Here is a 23,886-nt window from a genome sequence, read left to right on the forward strand (position 1 = left end):
TAACAAGCAAAAGAGCTACCTGACGAAAGATGCTGGAAGCACTATTTTCTAAAATGGTTCACAGAACAGTTTGTTCTGATATTTGTTCTTTGGATTTCTCCTCCAATCAAAATGCTAATTTTCAGTACCTTTGGTTTATTTAAAATATTTACACCAGTTAAATGTCATACATTCAAAAACACACATATTAAAATATTAAGGCCAACAGCAAAAGATTCAAATTATCAGCACAGTAGATCACTTTCCAAAGGCCCTTTAAAATAATTTAGCTTTGGATTCTGCTGCATTATTTTCCTGGGTTAATAAAATGTAGGGCTATGTTCCAAGGCCTATGCTTTAAGTAAAGAGTAAAAAAGGTGCCATTTTATTACCAGCGCCCTAATTTTACTTCTATTGCTATATTGTGAACAATATACTATGAAGCTTCTCTGCTGTTTTTAAATAATAATTTTAAATTATAATAACTGTGCTTATTCATTTTTTTAAACATTATTATACAAAAGCTGTTTTTTCATGTGAGGTCTACAAATCTGCACTACAATAACTGATATTAGCACAACTGTAATAGCTCCCATTGGTGAGAGAGCATGATAGACATTTATGAGAAGTCCTACATTTTGTGTCAACATAAACATAATACTGAAAACCTAGATGGTGACAAGGAGGAAATCCTTCAGACATACTGCCCAGACATACTGCCCACAATGAGATAGGGACCAGAGTTTTCAGGTGTCAGTCTAAACTATGCTTAAGCTGAAGACTCTGCTGCACTTCAACATCTCAGAGGTAACAAGTGAGGATGTAACAGGAAATCCTTTCTGGTCCCAGTGTTCCAATACCATTTCATTATCCTTTTGATCTACCTGTTGAAAAAGTCCTCAACACCCAGCAAGTATGGAAGATAGCAAAAGGAATTATTTAGAGCAGTGGTCCCCAACCTTTTTATCACCGGGGACCACTCAACGCCAGGGACCACTCAACGCCTTTTACTGAGGCCTGGTGGGGGGGGGTAGTTTACTCCTCTACTCTCAACCACTGCCCTAGCACTCTCTGATCGCTATGGTAATGTTTAAACATCCCTTCAAAATAAAATACAGACATGCCACAACAATGAAGTGTGTTGTAAAGGGCTGGGGGGGGGAAGGCGTCCTTCGGGGCCCACCTCCAATTAGTCGAAGGACCACATGTGGTCCACAGCCCACAGGTTGGGGATCGCTAATTTAGAGCAATAAAATAGGAGCTGCTGTTGCTGAGCATTCTTTCACTGCTATTAAACTCTTTAAAGTGACACAATAACCCTAGCAGCTTAAATAGTGGTGAATAGCCCTGGTCACCCCATGGGTCCTTTGAAAGAGCCAAAAGGTTATTGGCAGTGTTCAAGGGATGGTCTTATATAGCTCAAAGCCGCATGGTCCAGATCAGGCTCAATCTGGAACTACATAAGACCACCCTAGCATACATGTCCCAAAATCATGTTATCTGTCATTTCCATTCACAACAAACAGGAGTGTATATAAAAGCAAAGCACTAGACATAGTTCTCCTCAGCAGACCTCAGTGGTCAGTCGTTTAGGAAAAGGAGTATATTCCAAGGGATAATTTACAAACACAAGATTTACCACCAGAATCCCTTTGCTACCTGAAAAGACAGCATATCAAAAGCAAAAAAGGTGAAGTATTGCATAATAGAAAGCAATCCTATAAACCCAGTGATAGATTCAGCAGCCAGAACAGGAGAGAACAGCTGGGAGAACAGCTGTGACAAGTAGGAATGAACTGGGTACATTTGAGACAGTTCTGCTGCAGGCAGATGTGAAAGTGCATCTACTTTTGTGGGCTCCATGCACATAAAAAACAGAGGATATAAATTATTTTTACAATAAAAGGTAAGTTCTCCCTCCCCCTGTCTCCCTAAAGTTTGTCCCTATATTTTGCACCCAACCTGTCTCATTTCTGGGTTTAAACTAGGGCTAACACACAAGTGCTTGAGGTGAGGCAGAAGAGGTTCAGCTCTCCTCAAACATAAATAAGCTCACCATGTATCTGAACATAGCAAACAAACACAACTATCTCTGTCATGTGTATCATGGCATTAGATTACAATTAATAGAACACTAGTATGTCACTTACTGTAGACCAAGGCAATAAAGAAAACAAAGCATTCCTTGCAACATCTTCTCTTTGAAAATATGACCTCTGTAAAGAGCTGGTACAATGCCAAAGGAAATAAATTTGAAGGCACCATCAAATGCAGATGATCTAGGTCTATAAAAATGTAGGTTTTAGAAGGAGTTGAGGGGAGATAAATATCAATTTTATGGGGTCTGGTTAGCTTACCCAACAATACCCACATCTCAGTTTTCTGTTTCTTTCTTTCTCAGTTGTGCTGATCCATTTTTAGACTTGTGTTTCAAAGTAATTATATCATATCACAAATAAAACTGAGCAGAATTCTATAAGAATAGAAGAAAAGGCCAAAACAATGCAAGGAATTAAACAAGTTCCTTATGTAAAGGAAAGCAAACCTGTAAATTTAGAAATGAGGATTTTTTTTTGATGTGTTTTTTCTTTTGATATTACTGGGAAATTACATTTGATTAACCTTCTCCCTTGACATTTTGGGCAGCAAATGGTTTATCAGATCAAACCAAGAATTTTAAATTTGAATGCCTAAATCTGGAAATGTGAAGCTCTTATTGTGAGTAGATGCCAATTTATAATGGAGTTTAACCAACATTTTAGTTTCCCATCAATTCCTAGAGTTGACATGTCAGTCTCTGGACATCAGAGAAAAGATAATATACAAAGGGCTTCATTTCTTTGCGGGTTGGTTGGTTTCACTGTTTGATTAGAGCCTGGCTCTTGCAAACAGAGCCTCTTGTGGCGCAGAGTGGTAAGGCAGCCGCCTGAAAGCTTTGCCCATGAGGTTGGGAGTTCAATCCCAGCAGCCGGCTCAAGGTTGACTCAGCCTTCCATCCTTCCGAGGTCGGTAAAATGAGTACCCAGCTTGCTGGGGGGTAAACGGTAATGACTGGGGAAGGCACTGGCAAACCACCCCGTATTGAGTCTGCCATGAAAACGCTAGAGGGCGTCACCCCAAGGGTCAGACATGACTCGGTGCTTGCACAGGGGATACCTTTACCTTTACCTTTACCTTGCAAACAGACAAGACTTAATCCAGCATCATATGTGTAGCTCTGACGGGTTTTTCTATACCAAGGCCAGGAAGTCAAACTCAACATTCTGTTACATTGCCATTACCTTACAGTCACGTTATTACAAAAAAAAATAAATTGTGAGAAATATGGATACACAAACAAGGTTAGAATGAATAGTGAGATAAAAAAACTATGTCCTTGTTGAGTCCCTTGTAGGAATGTTTCACAGTTGTATGGAGACAGATGGAGCAAGCAGCATATGGTGAGATGACAGCCTTTGATCACTAACACAAGCAGTTTTGTTTCTCCTTGTGTTTTTGTAAACTACAACTGAATTCCAGGGGATTTATGGGCTGTTTTGACAAAGAATTATCATTGGCTGTATTTGGTTGTGTGACACAGTCTACTGATGTAACAGAATTGATTTTTGCTATATATTCCCTGTCATGTAAGGAGTTCATAGTCTGACAAAGAATGCTGGCACTCAAAAAATCACACCCTGAATAAATCTTTGTTGGTCTTAAAGGTGCTACTGGACTCTAATTTTATTCTATTGTGCTACTTCAGACCAACATGACTACCCATTTGAATCCAGCATTATTTTTGCAGGCAGTGTACGATAAGGAAGCCCTGTGTTACTGGAACCACAACATTATTATCCCTGGGCAACTCCCCAACTCGAAGTAGGAGGCCAGGCGTTATACAATATACGTATGTTTCAGAATCATAGTATGACTTAGGAAATTACAGTATAATCTGTAAATCTATATATGATCTATATACACAATAGCAAAGTCTGCCCCCCTCCCTCTATAGATACCTAAATCTGTGGATTGGTGTCACAGAAGCTAAAGATATTTTTCTGCAAATTTGGGGGACCAGATAGGTTTGCAGAAAAATCCCAAATCTTTAAAAAAAAAAGGGGGGGGTTAAATTTTCCCCCAATGAAAAAAGTGTTGTCTGCACATGCACAGACAACACACTTACCTTTGGAATTGGGTGGCCACTGCTAGAGAGCCATTATGGGCCCCACCACCATAGCAGAGGACGCAAGGACTGGCTGCTTGCCCAGCAGTAGCAGTGGTGGATGCCAGAAAGAGCTCACTGACTGACCACAACAGCAGTGGATGCCAGAATAGGCTCCAGTCCCACCTGGTGCAGTGGAACACTCTGAGAGTTGCTATGACCCTTGTGGGTGTGGCAGAGCCCCACACAACTGAGCCTTAAGGAGAATCAGCATCAAGGGGTGGTGGAGGAATTCCCTCTTCACAGGACAGGCTCCACTGGTAAATTTCCTAATAGGTATCTATATTTCTTGTAAAACTTTGACATTGTGCTATTCATATCCACCAGGTTTACTTATGTTCTATAGAGACAGCAGCTGCACTGAGACTGGGGTGAGTACTTTTGACACTTTTGCCAAACTCCACAGTGCTCCAGCAGCAGTGCAAAATTGCAAAGGAGCATCCTAAACGCATTGCAGTCATTTGGGGGGGGGGGGCAGGGGGGCTCTTTAAAACACAAATTGTACTTCTTTTGGTTTTAACTTTAAAATATTATCATTACTTAGTAAGCCACCCTGGGTACTAAAAGGTTAGAAGGCAAGTATATATGATCTACATAAATAAATAGTCACCAGAACAATAACATGGCTGAGATCCAAAGAACATATGTGATTAATATATGTCTTAGCAAGCACACAGTTTCTACCCAGTTTACTTTCCTACTACACTGGAATGGCCTATCCCAACCTCAAGAGGAAAGGAAACTATGGGCAACGTACAAAGAACACCCCACACAGTTGTGTGAATCCCTTTTGTTTTCCAAACACTTCATTTACTAAACAATGTTACAGCATCTACTAAACAACACTTATAAAAGCTAAAGCAGACATGATGAGGAGATCCATCTGGGTTTATACATCTCCAGCAGGTGGAGTGAATCTACTTTTTAATAAAAGCAAAAAGCCTGCAGGGGAAGGTGCTATCCCCCTCCCTGCAAACCTTGCTCCATTACTTTCAAGACTTTCTTTCATCCTTCCTTACTTCCAGAACTGTAAGAGAGCTTTAAAAAAAACAGTACTAGAAGAGAGCTTGGAGAAAAATTCTTCAAAATTCTTAAATGTCAGAATGCAGCAAGTGAATTTAGTGCATCTGAATCCCATCAGATTTCAGAACTGTAGGTAGCATTTGGATGGGAACGTTCCAAGGACTGTCAGGGTTATGACACAGAGGCAAACAATGGCAAACCACTTCTGAATATCTCCTGCCAAGAAAACCCTGCGGAGTTGCCAAGTCGGCTATGACTTGATGGCATTTTGCGTCACCACATTCACCATATTTAATATCTAATAAACAAAGATAACTCCTTGACTCCTGCTTTAGTTGTGAGGAGACAGACACATGTATAAAGTCACACCTCATCTGGACATAATATATTGAACTCAGTACAATATCCTACAATAGAACACTTGTAGATTCTTAGTTTTTGAGAATTTGCTACTGGTCTCTGTTTGCTACTGGTTAGTTTGTACTGGAAATAGCCAAATAATGGTACAAAGAATGGTCATTGTTATTTGTTTCACCTCCCATGCTTTCTGTTTGTGTGTGAAGAAGTCAAATGCCCCCGATAAACTGCAAACTTTTCTCGTTCCTATTGTCACTATTGCATTGCCATCTGCACTGCTGTCCACTTTCTTTTGCTTCACTATAGCAACAAGACTACCTTCAACCCACTTGGTTTGAATTCCAATCAAAGCACAGATGATGAACTGATACTATTTCCATTTTTAATTAATTGTTGTTGCTCCTGTTGCTATGAGAGAATCATGGCAGAATTCAGTGGAGTCAAGAATTCTTGGCTCAGGGCCTAGAGTCAGCTCTTACAGAGAGAAGATTAAACACCGCCACGCTTCAGTTCTCTTTGGTTACCATGTAATCACCCACCAGGGGCCTACCTAGCCTATTTGACACCCAGGATGGATGGGGGAGGGGCTTCGTGACATAGCAGCAGCATGCCAAAGTGGGCTCGGGTGGAGTGTGCATCCAGCCATTTTCTGGACCCCCCCCCAAAGAAACCTGGCCAGGTATCCTGCCCCTGCCCCCCTCCCCACCGTCTCCCTTGGCCTGGACATGAGTGCCAGGGAGGGTGAACCCCAGGGGCCCAAAATGTGTCCATGCCACAGATTGTTAAGCAGGCAGCAGAGTCATGTGAGGGATGAGGGACTGCTGGTGAGCCAGCTTCTATGGTGGCTTCCATGGCCTGCTGGTGAAAGGCAGCTAGTGGAAGATACATGGCCAGAGGGGGCTACAACGAGCAGCACATGCCTGTGTGATGGGGATGATGGCAAGCAGGCCATTGAGGCTGTGGCACTTTGCAGGTGGCTGTTTGTTGCACAGCCTAGGTCAACGGGTATACTCGTGGTGGAACACTGCTGCCATGGAACCCAGTCCCGATATAGGTAAAGGTCACTTTAAAGATTGTTCTGTGGCAGTGATAGTAGTAAAGAAACAATACCTTTCTACCATCACTGCATCCGTATAGTGTAGGCCAGTGGAGCTGTTCCAAGTGATCAGAGATCTGTTGGGATCTGGCCTGCAGGAAGAGGTGGACTGCTTGGTAGCCCATAGTGGTGGTTTTGCTCAGCATTTTGCGGATAAAATCTCTGACATCTATTCTGACTTGGGCTCTGCATTAGCAGTGACAAGGCCAAGGCCAGATAGTGTCAAAGTGCTGACTTGTCCAATTGTGTGTGAGGCTTTTCAGTTTATTCAGTCTGAGTAAGAGGACAAGTTCCTTTAAGTTTGAGGTCTACATCTACTTATATGACCCTTGTCCTTCCTGGTTACTTAAATCTTCTGGAGGGGTTGGCTGATGGGGTGTGTGTTAAAGGAGTAGTTAATGTTTCATTAAGAGAGGGGCTGGTTATCCCAGCCTTGAAACAAGCTTTGGTGTATCTGCTTCTAAAAAAGCCTATCTTTGGTTCAGGATATCTCAATACTTTTTGACCAGTCCCAAATGTTCCATTCTTGATCCGTGTTGCTGGGCAACTGAAAATCTTCCAGGATAAGACAAATCATTTACATCCCTCCCACTTAGTTTCATACCTGGTTATGTGACTGAAACAGACTTGGTCACTCTGGTGGAGATCTTGAGTTGAGAGATGAATGGAGGGAGTGCAACTGTATTGATTTTCCTGATGCCATCACGCATGATATCTATCTGGCCTGACTATCTGGACTGGGATTGGGCGGCACCCTTTAGCAATGGATCTGGTAGGTTTTAGAAGGTGGTGCTATGGCACTGCAGTTCAACCTTTTGGTGTTTGGAGTATGGGGCTCCTCAAAAAGTTCCATCCTGTCCATATGCTATTTAATGTCCATATGAAATGGCTTGGTAACACCATTTGGACATCTGAGCTGGGTTGTCACCATATGATACCCATCCCACTTCTAACTGATCCCAAGGAGGTTGTAGAAACCCTGACCCAGTGCCTGGAGGCAGCTGTGAAGCAGCTGTGGACTAATACACTGAAGCTTAATCCTCACAAAACAGAAGTGCTACTGCTGGGCGGAAGGTCTGTTCTAGAATTTAAGGTATCACATAATCTGGGCGGGATTGCACTCCCTTTGAAGGAACAGGTCCATAGTTCTGGGATGCTCTTGGATCCAGGCCTATTGCTGGATAAACAAGTGGCACCTGTGGCTAAGTGTGACTATACCCAGCTTGGATTAACCAGCTGCAGCCTTCCTGATCTGGCCACTGTGGCATATGCCCTAATATCCAGATTAGATTAGTGCAATGCACACTACATGGGGCTGCCCTTGAAAAGCATTCAGAAATTTCAGATGGTATAGAATGCTACATCCAGGTTATTGACTGGAGTGGGTCATATCACTCTAGTATTGGCCCACCTACACTGGCTTCCAATTTGTTTCTGGGCACAATTCAAGATCCTTCCAAACTTGAGTAAAACACAGGCATAATCACCAAACAAACATTTTCTGCTTTAGTGAATACTAACATTGTAAAATGATGTGGGGAGTGATGTGGCAATATGGCTCCGGCACCTCTTTCAGGAAGCCCTGTCTCCCTGCAAATAAAGAGCCAATTTCAGACTTAGCAACAAGAACATTCAAATTCAACTGTTATTTTAGTAACATTTTCAAAATAATTCACCTAACTCTTATTATTGGCCATGGAAAAAATATCAGGGACCATAAGAGCAAACTAAAATATACATTAGAAGCAAAACTGTTTATCCCTCTGATATTTTCACTTTACAGCAGAGTGCTGTTGCTTCTTTTTGACACAGTTGACATCACTACTAAGGTTATCATATTATATTTCTCTAAATGGTCACCACTGCTCTCTACTGGTTAGTGTGTGCCAAAGTGGCTTTAAAACTGTAACTTCTAACTTTGCTGCTTAGCAACAAGCAAAGCTATCCATTCGGTCAAACATCTACAGTACAGACTCTTTTGTCTCAAAAGCATAGAGGCCTTATATATCGTATTTGCCGGCGTATAAGACGACCCCCCCAACATTTCCACTCAAAATATAGAGTTTGTTATATTACATTGCAGTACTATGGGCCACTATGGGCAGCTATGTCTATCCCAACTGAAGTGCACCTGGCTTATTGGATGACCCCCCCACTTAGAGGCATGTTTTTCAGGGGGGGAAAGTAGTCTTATATGCCAGCAAATACTGTAACTTGAACTTAATTATTTACTAGAAAATTTACTCTTTCCAATTCCTATCCCATATTTTTAATTGATTATTTTTATTTATATCCTGCCATTCTCCATGGAATTGTGGCAGGTAACATAAAACAGAATAAAAACCCCAATCAAACCAATCAAACCAATCAACCCCCCCCCCCCCCCATAACATAAAACACAAAAAGCGGCATAATCCCATTCCGCCCCTGTCTACAATCAATCATCATAGGAGGGGAATTCGCGAAATGGCATAGCATTGGCCAGAGGACAGGCCTCAGTTGTTCCTGGTCTACCAAACACCTGGTGGAAGAGCTCCATTTTGCAGGCCCTACAGAAATGAGATAGCTCTGTCAGGACCCTAAACTCTTCCAGGAGCTCATTCCACCAGGTCAGGGCCAGAATTGAAAAGACCCTGGCACGGGTCAAGGCCAGGCGTGCTTCTCTGGGGCCAGAGACCACAAGCAGATTAGCACCCGCAGAGAGGAGGGCCGTGCAGGGAGAATGAGGAAACAAGTGGCCCCTCAGATAGACAGGGCCCAAGTCGCGGATGACCATAAAGGTTAGCACCAAAACCTTGAATCTGATCCAGGCCACAACTGGCAACCAATGCAGTTGCCTCAGCACAGGCTGGATATGGGTCCTCCAAGATGTACCAGTGAGGGCCCTAACAGCTGCATTTTGCACCAGCTGTAATTTCTGGGTCATAGACAAGGGTAGGCCTGCATAGAGCAAATTACAGAAGTCTAATCTGGAGGTGACCATTGCATGGGTCACTGTAGCTAGGCAGTCCGAGGGCATGCAGGGTGATAGTAGCCTTGCCTGGTAAAGATTTTGGAGATAAGCACAAATATGTTGGAACTGGTGAGAGAATTCATGGAATCTAATACTAATCATATTCAATATTTTTGAACATAATAGAACATGTAAAGAAGGCACTTTTAATAGATTCTATAAGGCAGCATTATTTGAATGCTGAATAAGGATTCAAAAGCATTCAGAATACCTGCTAACAACTCCTTCGTCAAAACTATCTTCATCCAGCAGGGGCTTCTTAATGTTTAATTCCCGATATTCCTTAAGTCTATAGGGCTGTGACATATAATCTTGATATGTGGTTATCCATTTCTAAAAATATGTATTGTGGGGAAAGGAACAAAGTTTACAAATACAATAACAATCTGCTGATTATTATATGTAATGATGTACAATTATTTGTTTCATAAGAAAAGCCCAGCTAGATCAAACCAGTGGTCCATCCAGTACAGTATCCTGTCTAACACCGTAGCCAACTAGTTCCTCTAATCCCCCTTTAACGCTATTTATTCCTGTGGCCATCACTATATCTTCTGGCAAATTCCACATTTTAATCACTCTCTGTGTAAAGAAGCATTTATTTTTCTCCGGCCTGAATCTGCTGCCCATCAATTTAATTGGATGCCCTCAAGTTCTTGTATTTGGGGAGAAGGAGAAAAATTACTCTTTGTCAACTCTCTCAACCCTATGTATAAATTTATAAACTTCTATAATGTCCCCCCTTAGTCACCTCTTTTATAAACTGAAAGTCCCAGGCTCTTCAGCCTTTTGTCTTGGGGAAGGAGCTCCAACTTCCTAATCATCTTGCTTGATCACCCATGCACTTTTTCCAGCCCTACAATGCCTTTTTTCAGAGGCAGTGAACAGAACTGTACACAATATTTCAAATCAGGCTGTAATACAGATCTATATAGGGACATTATAATATTGGCTATTTTATTTTCAATCCCTTTCCTAATAATCCCTAATGTGCCTTTTTCACAGCTGCAGCACAGTGGGTTGACACTTCCATTGAGCTATCTACTACAGACCCAAAATCTTTTTCCTTCTCAGGCACATGTTGAGGGATAGGAGTTGTGGCTTAGGATCACTGTAGGGTAATCCATAAACACCTAGTTTCTTTAAACAAAACCAAATCCTCTGGGCCAGATGAACTGCATCCAAGGGTACTAAAAGAACTTGCAAATGTAATTGCTGAGCCTCTGTCCATTATTTTTGACAATTCTTGAGGTGCCAGAAGACTGGCGGCAGGCAAATGTTGTCCCCATCTTCAAGAAGGGGAAAAAGGAGGATCCGGGTAACTAATCCATCAGGTTGATATGTATATCTTGGAAAATTTTAGAACAAATCATCAGTCAGTCCTTGAGCAGCTATAGATGGCTATTACTGTTAGGTGGATTATCATCATTATCGTTATTCAAATTATCTTCCCGCCACTCCCTAAAAGGCTTGTGGCGGGTAACAATAGTCTTAAAACCCCATTAAAACTCCCATTAAAAGACTTTTAAAAATCTCAACATGATGGAAAATTTCCCATTCCCACTCCCACTACCGAAGCGACAGAGAAAATGGAGAAGAAATGATGTACACTTCAAACCCCGGGGGAAGGGCAATGGATCTACTTCGCCAACCCCAGCCTCAACCATAGACCTGGTGGAAGTGCTCTGTTTTACAGGCTCTGTGGAACGTTGACAAATTCCGCAGGACCCACAGCTCACCCAGAAGCTCATTCCACCAGGTTGAGGCCAGGATCGAAAAGGCCAGCCCTAGTCGAGGCTAGGTGCACTTCCCTAGGGCCGGGAACAACCAATAGGTTCTCACCCGCAGAGCGTAAAGCCCTGCGGGGAGAATAGGGTGATAGGCGGTCCCTCAGGTATGTGGGTCCCAACCCGCATAAGGCCTTAAAGGTTAAAACCAAAACCTTGAACCGGATCCGGACAGCAATTGGCAGTCAATACAGCTGCCTCAGCACAGGCTGGATATGGGCTCTCTAAGGTGTGCCAGTAAGGACCCTAGAAGCTGCATTTTGCACTAGCTGGAGTTTCCGGATCAAGGATAAGGGTAGGTGACTAAGTGACCGGGGGACAGGTAGGGCGCTATTAGCCGAGTGGCGAAGATGGGAAAATGCCTGGCCAGCTACTCTCTTGACCTGCGCCCTCATAGTCAGGGAGGCATCAATGGTCACACCCAAGTTCCTGGCCTGGGACGCGATGGTAAGTTGCGCCCCTTCCAGGGTAGGTAAGTGCGCTGCCTGATCCTGCCCCCTACCTCCCAGCCACAGGACCTCTGTCTTGGAGGGGTTGAGTTTCAGGTGACTCTGCTCAAACCATTCAGTTACCACTTCCAAACATCTGTTGAATGGTTCCGGGGGAGAGTCCAGGTGGCCGTCCATAAGGAGATAGAGCTGCATGTCATCAGCATACTGATGGCAATCCAGGCCAACGTTAGGTACCAGCTGGGACAGAGGGTGCATAAAGATGTTAAACAATGTGGGGGAGAGGACCGCGCCCTGAGGGACCCCACAAGGAAGTCTGTAGGGCCGCAATAACTCATCCCCCACCGCTACCCTCTGGATCTGGTTCTGAAGAAAGGAGTGTATCCAGCGCAAGGCTGTGCCCTGTATCCCCATGCAGGCAAGGCGGTGGACCAATAACTCACGATCCACAATGTTAAAGGCCGCCGACAGGTCTAAGAGAACCAGCACGGCTGACCCGCCTTTATCAAACTGACGACGGAGGTCATCCAGCAGGGCGACCAACACCGTCTCTACCCCGTGGCCAGGACAGAAGCCATACTGATATGGATCGAATGCCGAAGTTTCTTCCAAGAATTCCAGGAGCTGGTCCGCCGCAGCCCTTTCCACCACCTTACCCAGGAACACCAAATGCGACACTGGGTGGTAGCTGGCAGGGTCCTGTGAGTCCAGGAGAGGGCGAGCTACCACCTCCTTCAGCGGCTCAGGGAACTCCCCAGAACTCAGGGAGAAGTTGATGATATCCCAGAACTGGCCTCATATCTTCTGGCTGGCTCCTTTGAGGAGCCGAGAGGACAGGAATCAAGGGGGCAAGTGATCTCCCTGACCGACCCCAGCAACTTGTCCACTTCAGAAAAAGAGAGCCGCCTGAAGCCATCAAACCTCACTGCCAAAGGTGGCCAACAGGCCTCCAGTTCATTTACTGTATTAATTGTGGCGGGAAGGTCGTGGCAGAGCAACAAGACTTTGTCCGCAAATTAGCTTGCTAATGCCTCGCAGGCAAGTTCCAATTGACTAATATTTTGGCGCCCCTCAAGGGCGGTAAGAGATCTGACTACCCTAAATAATTGGGTCAGGCGAGAGCTTGCAGACACGATTTCCGTGGCAAAAAACTCCCGTTTAGCCACTTTCACCGCCATCTTATATGCCCTCATAAGCGTGCAATAAGATGTTCTCGTAGCTTCGTCACAAGTCTTCCGCCACACTTGCTCTAGTCGTCTCACCTCCCTTTTCTTGAGAACTGGTTGACACATTGCACCCAAAGGGTGCTTGTTAATGGTTCGTAATCTTTTTGGAGAGTAGTGACAAGTGGAGTGTCTTAGGGATCTGTCCTGGGCCCTGTCTTGTTCAACATATTTAGAAATTATTTGGATGAAGGAATAGATAGGTACTTATTAAATCTGCAGATGATACTAAACTGGAAGAGGTAGCAAACACACCAGAAAACAGAATCAGCATACAGGATGATCTTGATAGTCTCGAGAACGGGGCTAAACTGAATACTATTATTATTATTATTATTATTATTATTATTATTATTATTATTATTATTATTATTATTTAGATTTATAGCCTGCCACTCCCCTAAGCCTCATGGCAGGTGACAGCATATAACCCCCCCCCCGATAAAAACCCCTAATACATAAAAACCATCCTAATACATAACACATCAACCAACCCAAAATGGCGACATTTCCCAAGGAGGAAACCAGGGATAGCCTGAAGGACTGCAGAAGAGGGGGACCTGATCACACCAAGTGGCACCTGCCTCAGCCATAAGCCTGGTGGAAGAGCTCCATTTTGCAGGCCCTGCAGAAAGCTGGTAAATCCTGCAGCTCTTCCGGGAGCTCATTCCACCACGTAGGGGCCAGGGCCGAAAAGGCCCTGGCCCTGGTCGAGGCTAGATGTGCCTTCCGGGGGCCGGGAACCACCAACAAGTTAGTCCCTGCAGAGCATAAGGCCCTGCAGGGGGTATATTGAAATTAATTTAAATAGTGAAAAATGTAAAGTTCTGCATTTAGGTAGGAAAAATCAAATGCATCACTATAGTTTGGATGAGACTTGTCTTGGCAGTAATATGTGTGAAAAGGACCTGGGAGTCTTAGTAGACCGTACACTGAATATGAGTCAGCAGTGTGACTTGGTGGCTAAAAAGGCACACAGGATTTTTGGCTGTATTAAAAGAAGTATAGTGTCTAGATCATGCAAGGTAATGTTACCACTTTACTCAGCTTGGTGTAGTGGTTAGGAGTGCGGACTTCTAATCTGGAGAGCTGGGTTTCATTCTGCACTCCCCCACACGCAACCAGCTGGGTGACCTTTGAGCTCATGAGATCCCTCCCAACTCTATTATTCTATGATTTTATAATTGATAAAGCTGTTCTGGCTGAGCAGTAATAGCAGGACTCTCAGCCTCACCTACCTCACAGGGTGTCTGTTGTGGGGAGAGGAAAGGGAAGGCAAATGTAAGCCACTTTGAGATTACTTTGGGTAGAGAAAAGAAGAAGAAGAGTTGGTTCTTATATGCCGCTTTTCCCTACCCGGAGGAGGCTCAAAGCGGCTTACAGTCGCCTTCCCATTCCTCTCCCCACAACAGACACCCTGTGGGGTGGGTGAGGCTGAGAGAGGGCTGATATCGCTGCCCGGTCAGAACAGTTTTATCAGTGCCGTGGCGAGCCCAAGGTCACCCAGCTGGTTGCATGTGGGGGAGTGTGGAATCGAGCCCGGCATGCCAGATTAGAAGTCCGCACTCCTAACCACTACACCAAACGGGCAGCATATAAGAACCAACTCGTCTTCTTCTCCACTCTGGTAAGACCTCACTTGGAGTACTTTATTCAGTTTTCGGCACCAAAACTGAAGAAATGTATAGAGAAACTTGAGCGTGTCCAGATAAGGGCTACAAAGATGGTGAGGGGTTTGGAGAACAAGTTGTATGAGGAAAGCTTGAGGAAGCTTGTCTTTTTAGCCTGTAGAGAAGACAACTAAGAGGTGATATGATAACCATCTTCAAATACTTGAAGAGCTGTCAGGGGTAGTCAACCTGTGGTCCTCCAGAAGTCCATGGACTGCAATTCCCATGAGCCCCTGCCAGCATTTTATGGTAGGGGCTCATGGGAATTGTAGTCCATGAACATATGGAGGACCACAGGTTGACTACCCTGATGGAGCCAAGTTGTTTTCTGTTTCCCCAGAGGGTCTGACCAGAACAATGGCTTGAAATTAATTCAAAAGAATTTTTGGCTAAGCATTCAGATGTTCCTGACTTTATGAACTTATGCAGACTGAGTGGGTGGGTAGGAAGAGATGTGCCAGTGTTTGTGTCTTATGGCCCTTCCTTGCATATCCAGGGAATTGCTAATTGCTGCTGTGAAATGGTAGGTGAATCTCCTCTAGGCCAGGCTGGATTTTGGAGATTTTTGGTGGAGAGATCACTTGGACATGAAATTGGGGTCACTGTGGGTAGGCAGGTAGTTGTGAGTTCCTGCATTTTTAAAGGGGTTGAACTGAAGGACCCTGGAGGTCCCTTCTAACTCTATGATTCTATGATTTGTCTTGTCTGATCATGATTCCAGTTCCAAATATGTATCTACAGATGAGGGCATACTAAGAATTAGATACACTGATAACAACTATGTCCATTCCAGTCCTTACAAATGGACTCACTGAGGATTATTTACTACAAAACTGTAAGTACCATTAGTAGTGGATTTCTCTTTTTCCTGAGCATAATTCCTTATTCCACACATTCACCTAGAAATCAGCCAAATCATTGTACTGATGAAGCATAACTCTTGGCTTATGCTGAAACCTGCTGAAATTAGGTTCAGGTTACCAAACTGTAGCTCAGTAAAGAAGTAGCAAGGCTTTGTGGCCTAGATATCAATGGGGAGTTTTATCTCTTACCCTCATTTTCCACTGTTTTAAATTGTTAATAATAAATTTTAATTTCATATTATGGATCTAAAGAAGTGTAATAAACTTTGTTAGTGTTAAAGTTGCCTCATGGTTTCTATTTTTTATCACATGAAAGCAATGGAAGAGTTTCTTACCTCATTTATAGTTCCAAGCCTCCAGTAGGTAGAGCGACATAAATTTTTAGAGCCTAAAGGAATTTCATGTATGTCATAGTCCTTTGGTTCAGTCTCTCTGTTTTGGTGCCTTGAGGTTAAAAATAGGAGGGGAAGGGAGATGAAGTTGAACAAATATGGGCACTACTAAAAGATGCATGTACCTATCACATCAAAACATTCAGCCATCTATTGTAATATTTCTAATTCTGGGAGTTACTTTGAACTTTTTCAAAATAAAACTTTAAAAACATTTTCTCCCTAGATTATAGCAAGAAACAAAATATGCTAAAAAAAAATTAAAATAATAAAATCAGCTATCAATAATATCAATGCCCATGAAAAAAACTGAACCAATAATATACAGCATTATACATCAAATAGTATCATCAACTGGATTTTAAAGGTCACAGGGAAATAAACAAAGTATGGTAGCCTTCACAGTCCCAGAAAAAAGTTCCAAACCAAAGAAACTTGTGAATACTATATATTTTATACTGAAAGGGAAAACTGGAGCTATGAAAAATTAGGGGTCAGCTTGTCTTACAACAGGAGGCAAAAGCGTCAACAATGAGTTTTGCTTACCAGCATGACACAAAGGTGGGTCTCCCATAGCGGGCAAAGTTGGCGCGTAAAGTCAGCGCTCCCTTGCGCTGCGTCACATCTGGAGGACCTAATTCCATTTTATTTGTTTACTGAAACTCTAGGGAACTTTGTTCCACACGTGTGAAATCCCTTGATATTAAATGGCAGACAATCGCTCGCTTCTGTTTATGCTATTTCACATACCAACACCTAACTCCTCCTCCGCCCCGGCTCAGGAAATACTAATAAAACTACTCCTCAAACTTCCAAGACCTTCACGATCTAAACTCTCCTTGACAGAAAATCCTTAACCAGAAAGCTTACTTCAAGACGCCCTCTCATTTCCATAGTAACCATAAACAGACAAGAGAATGAAAATTCAGAAATCACTCCGCTCAAAGCCGGAACTATTTTGTTGTTGCTGGGCTCTCACTTCGAGCTCAGCGTCTATGAAGGCTACGATAAAACTACATTTCCCAAGATGAAACAATACACTTAGCTCGTGAGTTGACGGACAGCTTTCTCAAACTGGAGCGGCAACTAGAGACCCCAAGCTTTTAATAAAGCGTATCTGTAACAGTTTTGTCGGTAGATTCAAATAGATAGCAGTGTTGGTCTGAAATAGCAGAGTCTACTAAGACCTGTAAGACCAACAAAGTTTTAATCAAGTTGTAAGTTTTCATGCTCAGTGCATACTTTATTAGACAATGTAATGAAAATTACCAGGCCACATATACAAGGGGAAAGTCGGTAATGGACAATGAAGATGTTTTGTTGGTATATATTATATAATAAAAGATTAAAAAAAACATTCACTGATAAATTGCTAGTTTTTAAAATGGCAAATAAAACCTTTAAAAATAATAGAGATTTATTTTTTTCCCTTTCTAACATGCATTATAAGTTAATATTCTGTATCCTGTTGAAAGGCTGAGAAGTGCTGTATGTAAAACCAGGTATATCTGTATTTGAAGGAAACTTCCACTATCCTTCAAGTCAGAAGTATGCTCTGACAAGTGCCTTCATTCAGTGCTAAAGTAGGGTTGATGGCATATGTTTTTTGGAAATATGAATAGCTTAATAAATAACTTAGTATATATTCATTCACTCATGATCATCAATGAAAGAGGACTGTGATAGGAAAGATGTTATGAACTCCTCCTCTGAGATAATTTGAGTAAATATTTCATTTTGTGTATGAAAGGAAATACTTCTCCCCCACTCCTTTCTCAAAAAAAGTACCCTTATCTGTATTTATGTGTGCTTGTGTGTTATCTGTTACTCAGACTGACCCTGTTAACATGTATTGGGAAGGTGTGTCAGAGAAGATGCCTTAAGCCAAAATAAAAGGTTGGGTATAAAATATTTTAATAATATAAAATACCTGAGTTTCTGAGGGAAATTGACAATGAAAATTCCAATTGTTTTCTTCTTTGAGATCTTGAGTAGTTATGTGCTGTAAGACCATAGGCACTGAAGGGGATAGTGTGCTAATTAAAGTATTTTTGGAAAAGTGTAAAGGGAAAACATGCCATACTACACCATGGGATTGTTGGCTAATTAAATTCTGGCATTTACCTGATTGTCCCATTATGAGGATTTTTTTTTGTCTCTCCAACTGCCTGTAAGGCTGTTGGAATTATTCTATACGACATATATTATGCTATGACTATGGTTAATTTTGTATGCTTTCCTTCACTTTTTTCTTAAATATATTTTATGCTGTGACACTTTTCAAACAGTTCTTGAGGGTACATGGTCATTTAAAAGCATTTTCCTGCAGTAATATTGCATTGAGATAAAAATAATTAGTTTATACAGAAAACTTTGTAAAATCTATGTGGATCCTATTAGTGGCTGAGAGCAGTGGACTCTGATCTGGAGAACCGAGTTTAATTCCCTACTTCTCCACATTAAGGTTGCTGGATGACTTTGGGCTAAGTCTCCCAGAACTCTTTCAGCTCCACCTACCTCATAAGGTGGCTGTTGTGGGAAGAGAAAGGGCAGGTGATTGCAAATCGCTTTGAGACTTAGCATACAGAAAGGCAGGGTATAAAGAAAAATTCTTCTTCTTTGCATTTCTTATAGTGAATTATGTATATCTCTGCACTAAAAATATATTCCCATAATTTAATTTGTAAACATTCTCGTAATCTCTGTAATATGATTTTCTTTAGCAGGCTCATATGTATTAGAATTGCTCAGGAGGTCATTTTTATAAAGTGATCAGAATTCTAATTTTGTAGTCTGTGAAAATTTTAAGCATTGCTTATTCAGTTTATTCTATATATATATTACAGCATCTCTACTGCATTGTTTTCTACGTTGTACATTCTAGTATGTGTTGTTACAATATGTTTACTGCACTGCCTTCTGATTCACCTTGAGTCTTGAGGAGAAATGGAAACTGTCAGTAAAGTAAAATATACTTTCAATATAGCATATGAATAGGCAATTACAAGTCTGTAAAATAAATAAGGACAATAAACAGTGTGTGTTTTGCAGACAATTCAGAAAAGTAGTAATTTTTGTTCATTTGTTATTGTGTTATTTTGCTATATTTCTTCCAATGATACGTAAAAGTAGATATTGCGAGAACATGTAGCATTATTTAGAATTTCAGAATCTTTACAAAGTACAACTCTAAGCAAATAAAAATGTTTATTTTTTTGTCCTTTAAATATCAATGCAACAGTAGCAAAATGATATTGTTCACTGTTTTATTATGATCTTCTGCATATCTGCACAGTGGCTGCTTGGGTGCAGGGTGACAATAGATCCCATCCTTTTTGTTTTATTATCTAGGGACAGAAGCTGACAGGGGTGGTGAGCGGTATGCCACTGCAGTTGTCTAAACTAAAGCAGGGGCCATTGTGAAGAGACCAGGAGCTGGCTACTTTCATAAACATATAAGGGCTTCCCAACATGATCTTTTTCTCCATGTGCATTGTACCTTCCTTTCACCGATGGTCACAGTTGTTTTGTGTGGGTACTGCTGGGTTTCTTCTGTGTGTATATGAGTTTATATTCCACATCCCCCACTCTCTTGAGTGCATATATGTGCTTAGCTCTATCTCTTGTGGCAGCAGTTTTGTAGTGGTGCCTGCCACCCTAACTCTAAATCCCTAAGATGCCTGCATGAACAAAAAGCTTAAGAACCCTTGCAACAGACTATTCCACTTGGTGCTCAGGGATGCCTTTCTACTCAAGAACTGCGGCACTGAGAGCAGTACTGGGGCCAGGAACAGTCATGGTCTATATTGCAATCATCTACTCTCCCCTCCCAGACCTGCATAATCACCAGCCAAATCCAAAGCAATTCACACACATGCCAGCAATACTACTGGCACCTGGCTTGTTCCAAACATGTCCGACCAAATGTAATTCTTCCCACCCTCACTTCTGTTTGCTAGCACACCAACTTTTTCCTGTTCCATTGTTTCTGACACTTGCCGCCCCCCGCCCCCCTCCAAGGAGATAACTCCAGGCTACAGTGTGCCTCATCAGAACAGTGAAGCCCCCAAATGCCACCATTTTAGGTAAGGAAAATGGCATGTGCTGAGGTATTAAGCCTCCTCCCCTCCTACACCATGGTCCAGATCCAAACGGCCCTAGCCCCCCCCCCCATTTCTCCATCTTACATTTCTACCATCAAAGACCCTGGAAACGCGAATGAGAGCAGTGGGATTCTAAACCGGGGCACATCCTGCTAAATCCATTGAAGTCAGTGGGTTGAAGAAAGCCGTAACTTCGCCTAGGGTTGCCCTGTGCGTCACCCAAAGCCACGGAACGAGTCCGGCTCGTGGAGAAAAGCGTAGAGCCGACGGACGGAAGAAGCCCGCGCAGCCACTCGCCTCAGCCACCCACTCAGCCCTTTAATTCCCCCCCCCCCGGGCTCCTGCCGTCCCGACCGGGCTGTGCCAGACGAGGCGAGGAGGCGGCGCCTCCCCTCGTTAGATTTGTCGGTTCCCCGCGCTCCGCCCTGCGGGGCCGCTGACCCGGATGCGCTTTGCTTTCCCCGGCCTGCCTCTGTGAGGCGACGGTGCCGCCGACAGTGCTAGCAGAGGCGGCGGCCGGCAGCCGGCAGCGGGGGAGGCGGGACCGAAGATGGCCGAGTCCCCCGAGGAGGTGGTGGTGCTGGTGCAGCGGGTGGTGAAGGACATCAACAATGCCTTCAAGCGGAACCCCCACATGTGAGTGAAGGAGGCGCGGTCTAGCACGCCCCGGCTCTGCCCTCGCCTGGCCGGCCCCGCGGACGGCAGCGACCGAGGAGGCGGGATCTGACCTTTTCCGGTCTAGACACCGCAAAGTTCCTGGGTCTGACAGCGGCAGCCGTCCTCTTCCCTCGGTCTCCGCAGGAGAGCAACTTTTTACGGGGGGGATCTGGCAATGCTGTTGAGTTGCAAAAGGAAAGTAAAACTTGCGCATGAAGTGCAAGCATATTTAGATTTACTGGGAAGACGGCTTACTCTCCGGAGGAGAATTGCTGCCTTCATTTATAACGATGTGATGAGATTACAAGTTGTGTTAATGCGCTAAAGATGCAAAGACCGAATACACCAAATTAGCTTTTCGCATGTGCCGTTGAAACCTACAAAGGCTTTTAAAAATCTTTGAAACTGTTGAAAAGTTTTTGTTTCACGCTAATAGTTTCCTGTCAGAGACAGAATAAACATGTGCTAGTAATTTTTTTTTCTATGTTGACCTGCTATATAGAAAGAGGTCTTAAACAACAGACTTCTTAGGAGCCTACTTAAAGGAGTGATCAGTGGGCTTTTGTTGGAGTAACTGCATTGGAGTACACTGAGGGTGGGCTAGGGTTGCTATGCCATAGAAGGCCGTGACAAACCACCACTGCTCATCCCTTGCCTTGAGCACCCTATGGCTGGGTGGCCATGAATCTGTTGTGATTTGATGCCACATTCTTGTTATTCTTGCCATGCAAGGAATGCAGTTGTTAAAAACAACTTCCATTAATTTGTGATTCTTTGCAGAAAAGTAAATGAATATGCACCATATATTGCTTTCTCTTGATGTAATATGATATACTTGTGATCTTTGCTGGGCTGTTTAAATATTGCCTTGGAAATGACAATTAATTTGTCATTTACAGTGTCATTTTTTTTTATAAAACACAAAAATATATTTGCCATTTTAATACAAAGAATATATTGGTGAGGGAGTAATGTAAACAGAATTGGAATCTTGTGATAATGCCCAAGTACTTTGAGAGGACAACATTCTTAAATATTCCTATTAGGAAGGGTAATAAAACAGTTCTTATTTAAAGGCTGCAAAAGCTGAATAAATTTCCTGTGTTTAACTGAAAGTCATGAGTTTCTGAACTGAACTCATGAGCTTTTCATAAAAACCAGTCTGAAAGAATACACAGAAGTGATAAAAATTAGGTTTACAGAAGAGGTTTTTTTGGTTTTATGCTCTTTGTACATTAGGGAAAGGATGCTGATAAGACTTGGGAAAACTTCCACTCTGTTTCCTTTCAGTGGATGTGGGATAGCTTCATGCATAGTACAGAGAAAAGCACGTGTTTTATCACTGCATGTGCACACCACAAAGATCCATCGTCAGTCTTAGGTTCCTGGCACGTGTACCTCTGTGATAAACAAAGTCAGTGGCTTTAAGAAGACAACTTCTGCCGGGCAGCATTCTCACATTGAATGTCATTGTCTCTTTTACTGGGTTTTCCCCTTGCTTTCAAGTACTACTTTAATCTTTTGAAGGGAAGATTGTTTTATACCTCTTTCTGAAGCTTTCATAAATTAAACATTAACTCATATTTTGACACATTTTGTTCATTTGTGTTTTTTCTGACTAAAGTAGGACAACCTGCCTCAGCTTATTATGCTTTATTTTTAAATATCCACTAAATTTGTCAAATATAGTGTGCAAAATGTTATTGCCCCATCTTAGCATAGACTTGAGATTTTTTTTTCTGAAAGAAGAAATTTGGACATCTGGCAGATTAATAGCTGTTGAAAATAAAACGATTAGCCAAAGGCTTGCCAGGACAATTCCATCTTGCATACCCTGTGGAGTGTAACATCCAAGTAAATATAACTGCCGTTCGCAAAAGGAGCAAATGGCAGTTATATTTACTCTTGGATTGGATGTTAGGTTCATTTCCAACCCTTAAGTCAGATGCACTTTAAACAGTAACATTTCAGGAAACTTATAAAATGTTATAATACATATAGCGAAACCAAACTGGATTACAAAATTAGAAAAACAATTCAAATCTCAAGAAGTGTGCGTGCACACAAAAACTTTTTTCTTTAATAAAACTTAGTTGGTCTTAAAAGTGCCACTGGACTCAGACTTCTGCAGCTTCATGCTACCCACCTGAAATGCAACAGTATGGTATATGGGTCAAATGAGAAATGCTAGAAGGTTTAATTTGTGTGCAGTGTTGTTAAATGTATAAAATAGTTGTGTAATATTATCACTTGCCTTTTTGTTTTCAAGTGATGAAATTGGATTAATTCCTTGCCCAGAAGCCAGATATAACCGAAGCCCTATAATCCTGGTAGAAAACAAACTTGGGGTGGAAAGCTGGTGCGTCAAGTTTCTTTTGCCTTATGTTCATAACAAGCTCCTTCACTTTAGACAACGAAAGCAATGGCTGAACAAAGAAGGTATGAAATAGGTTGTACTTAATTCTTAATTTTAATTGAAACTTTATAGCCTTTAAAATGATTACTTTTAACACTAGAATTGCCTCTACAAATGAAACTATTGAACAAGTCTTGTGTGTGTGTGTGTGTGTGTTTGTAAAAGTAATGTTTGTATTGTGTTGCTTTCAAGTGATATAGAGATCAGTTGGTTTTAGTTGACCATCCATTTTCTTTCTCTTCTGAAAGATACAAAAAAGGGGGAAATAATCTAACAAGCCGTTCTTAGCTGGAAAGAACACATAAAGGTAAAGGTATCCCCTGTGCAAGCACCGAGTCATGTCTGACCCTTGGGGTGACGCCCTCTAGCATTTTCATGGCAGACTCAATACGGGGTGGTTTGCCAGTGCCTTCCCCAGTCATTACCGTTTACCCCCCAGCAAGCTGGGTACTCATTTTACCGACCTCGGAAGGATGGAAGGCTGAGTCAACCTTGAGCCGGCTGCTGGGATTGAACTCCCGGCCTCATGGGCAAAGCTTTCAGTCGGCTGCCTTACCATTCTGCGCCACAAGAGGCTCTAAGGAAAGAACACATAGGCTGCTTTAATTAACAGTTAATAGAAAATAACCTCAATTAAACCTGAAAGTAATGTCT

At 42.5% G+C, this 23,886-nt stretch overlaps 2 protein-coding genes across 5 annotated transcripts in view; one reads left to right on the plus strand and one right to left on the minus strand.

Annotated features, from left to right (window-relative positions):
- CFAP95 (cilia and flagella associated protein 95) overlaps positions 1–17,057 on the minus strand; it is a 29,907-nt gene extending 12,850 nt beyond the window's left edge. For 2 of the 3 annotated variants that reach the window (XM_077344832.1, XM_077344834.1), the window contains exons 1-4: positions 16,603–17,047; positions 16,000–16,108; positions 9,884–10,005; positions 8,181–8,249 (exon numbers count right to left, since the gene is read on the minus strand). In XM_077344832.1, coding sequence (XP_077200947.1) covers positions 8,181–8,249; positions 9,884–10,005; positions 16,000–16,108; positions 16,603–16,700 — 398 coding nt within the window. In that variant the 5' untranslated portion in view covers positions 16,701–17,047. Of the gene's footprint in view, positions 1–8,180; positions 8,250–9,883; positions 10,006–15,999; positions 16,109–16,602 lie in introns of all 3 variants that reach the window. The other variant, XM_077344835.1, reaches the window with a different exon arrangement.
- A 3,551-nt stretch (positions 17,058–20,608) lies between these two features.
- The window catches only part of PTAR1 (protein prenyltransferase alpha subunit repeat containing 1), a 28,508-nt gene continuing 25,230 nt past the window's right edge, over positions 20,609–23,886 (plus strand). Inside the window, exons 1-2 of one of the 2 annotated variants that reach the window (XM_077344831.1) lie at positions 20,609–20,795; positions 23,086–23,255. In XM_077344831.1, coding sequence (XP_077200946.1) covers positions 20,710–20,795; positions 23,086–23,255 — 256 coding nt within the window. In that variant the 5' untranslated portion in view covers positions 20,609–20,709. The remainder of the gene's footprint in view (positions 20,796–23,085; positions 23,256–23,886) is intronic. The other variant, XM_077344830.1, reaches the window with a different exon arrangement.

This window comes from Paroedura picta, chromosome 7 (genome assembly GCF_049243985.1).
Source record: "Paroedura picta isolate Pp20150507F chromosome 7, Ppicta_v3.0, whole genome shotgun sequence".
NCBI classification, from domain to species: Eukaryota; Metazoa; Chordata; class Lepidosauria; order Squamata; family Gekkonidae; genus Paroedura; species Paroedura picta.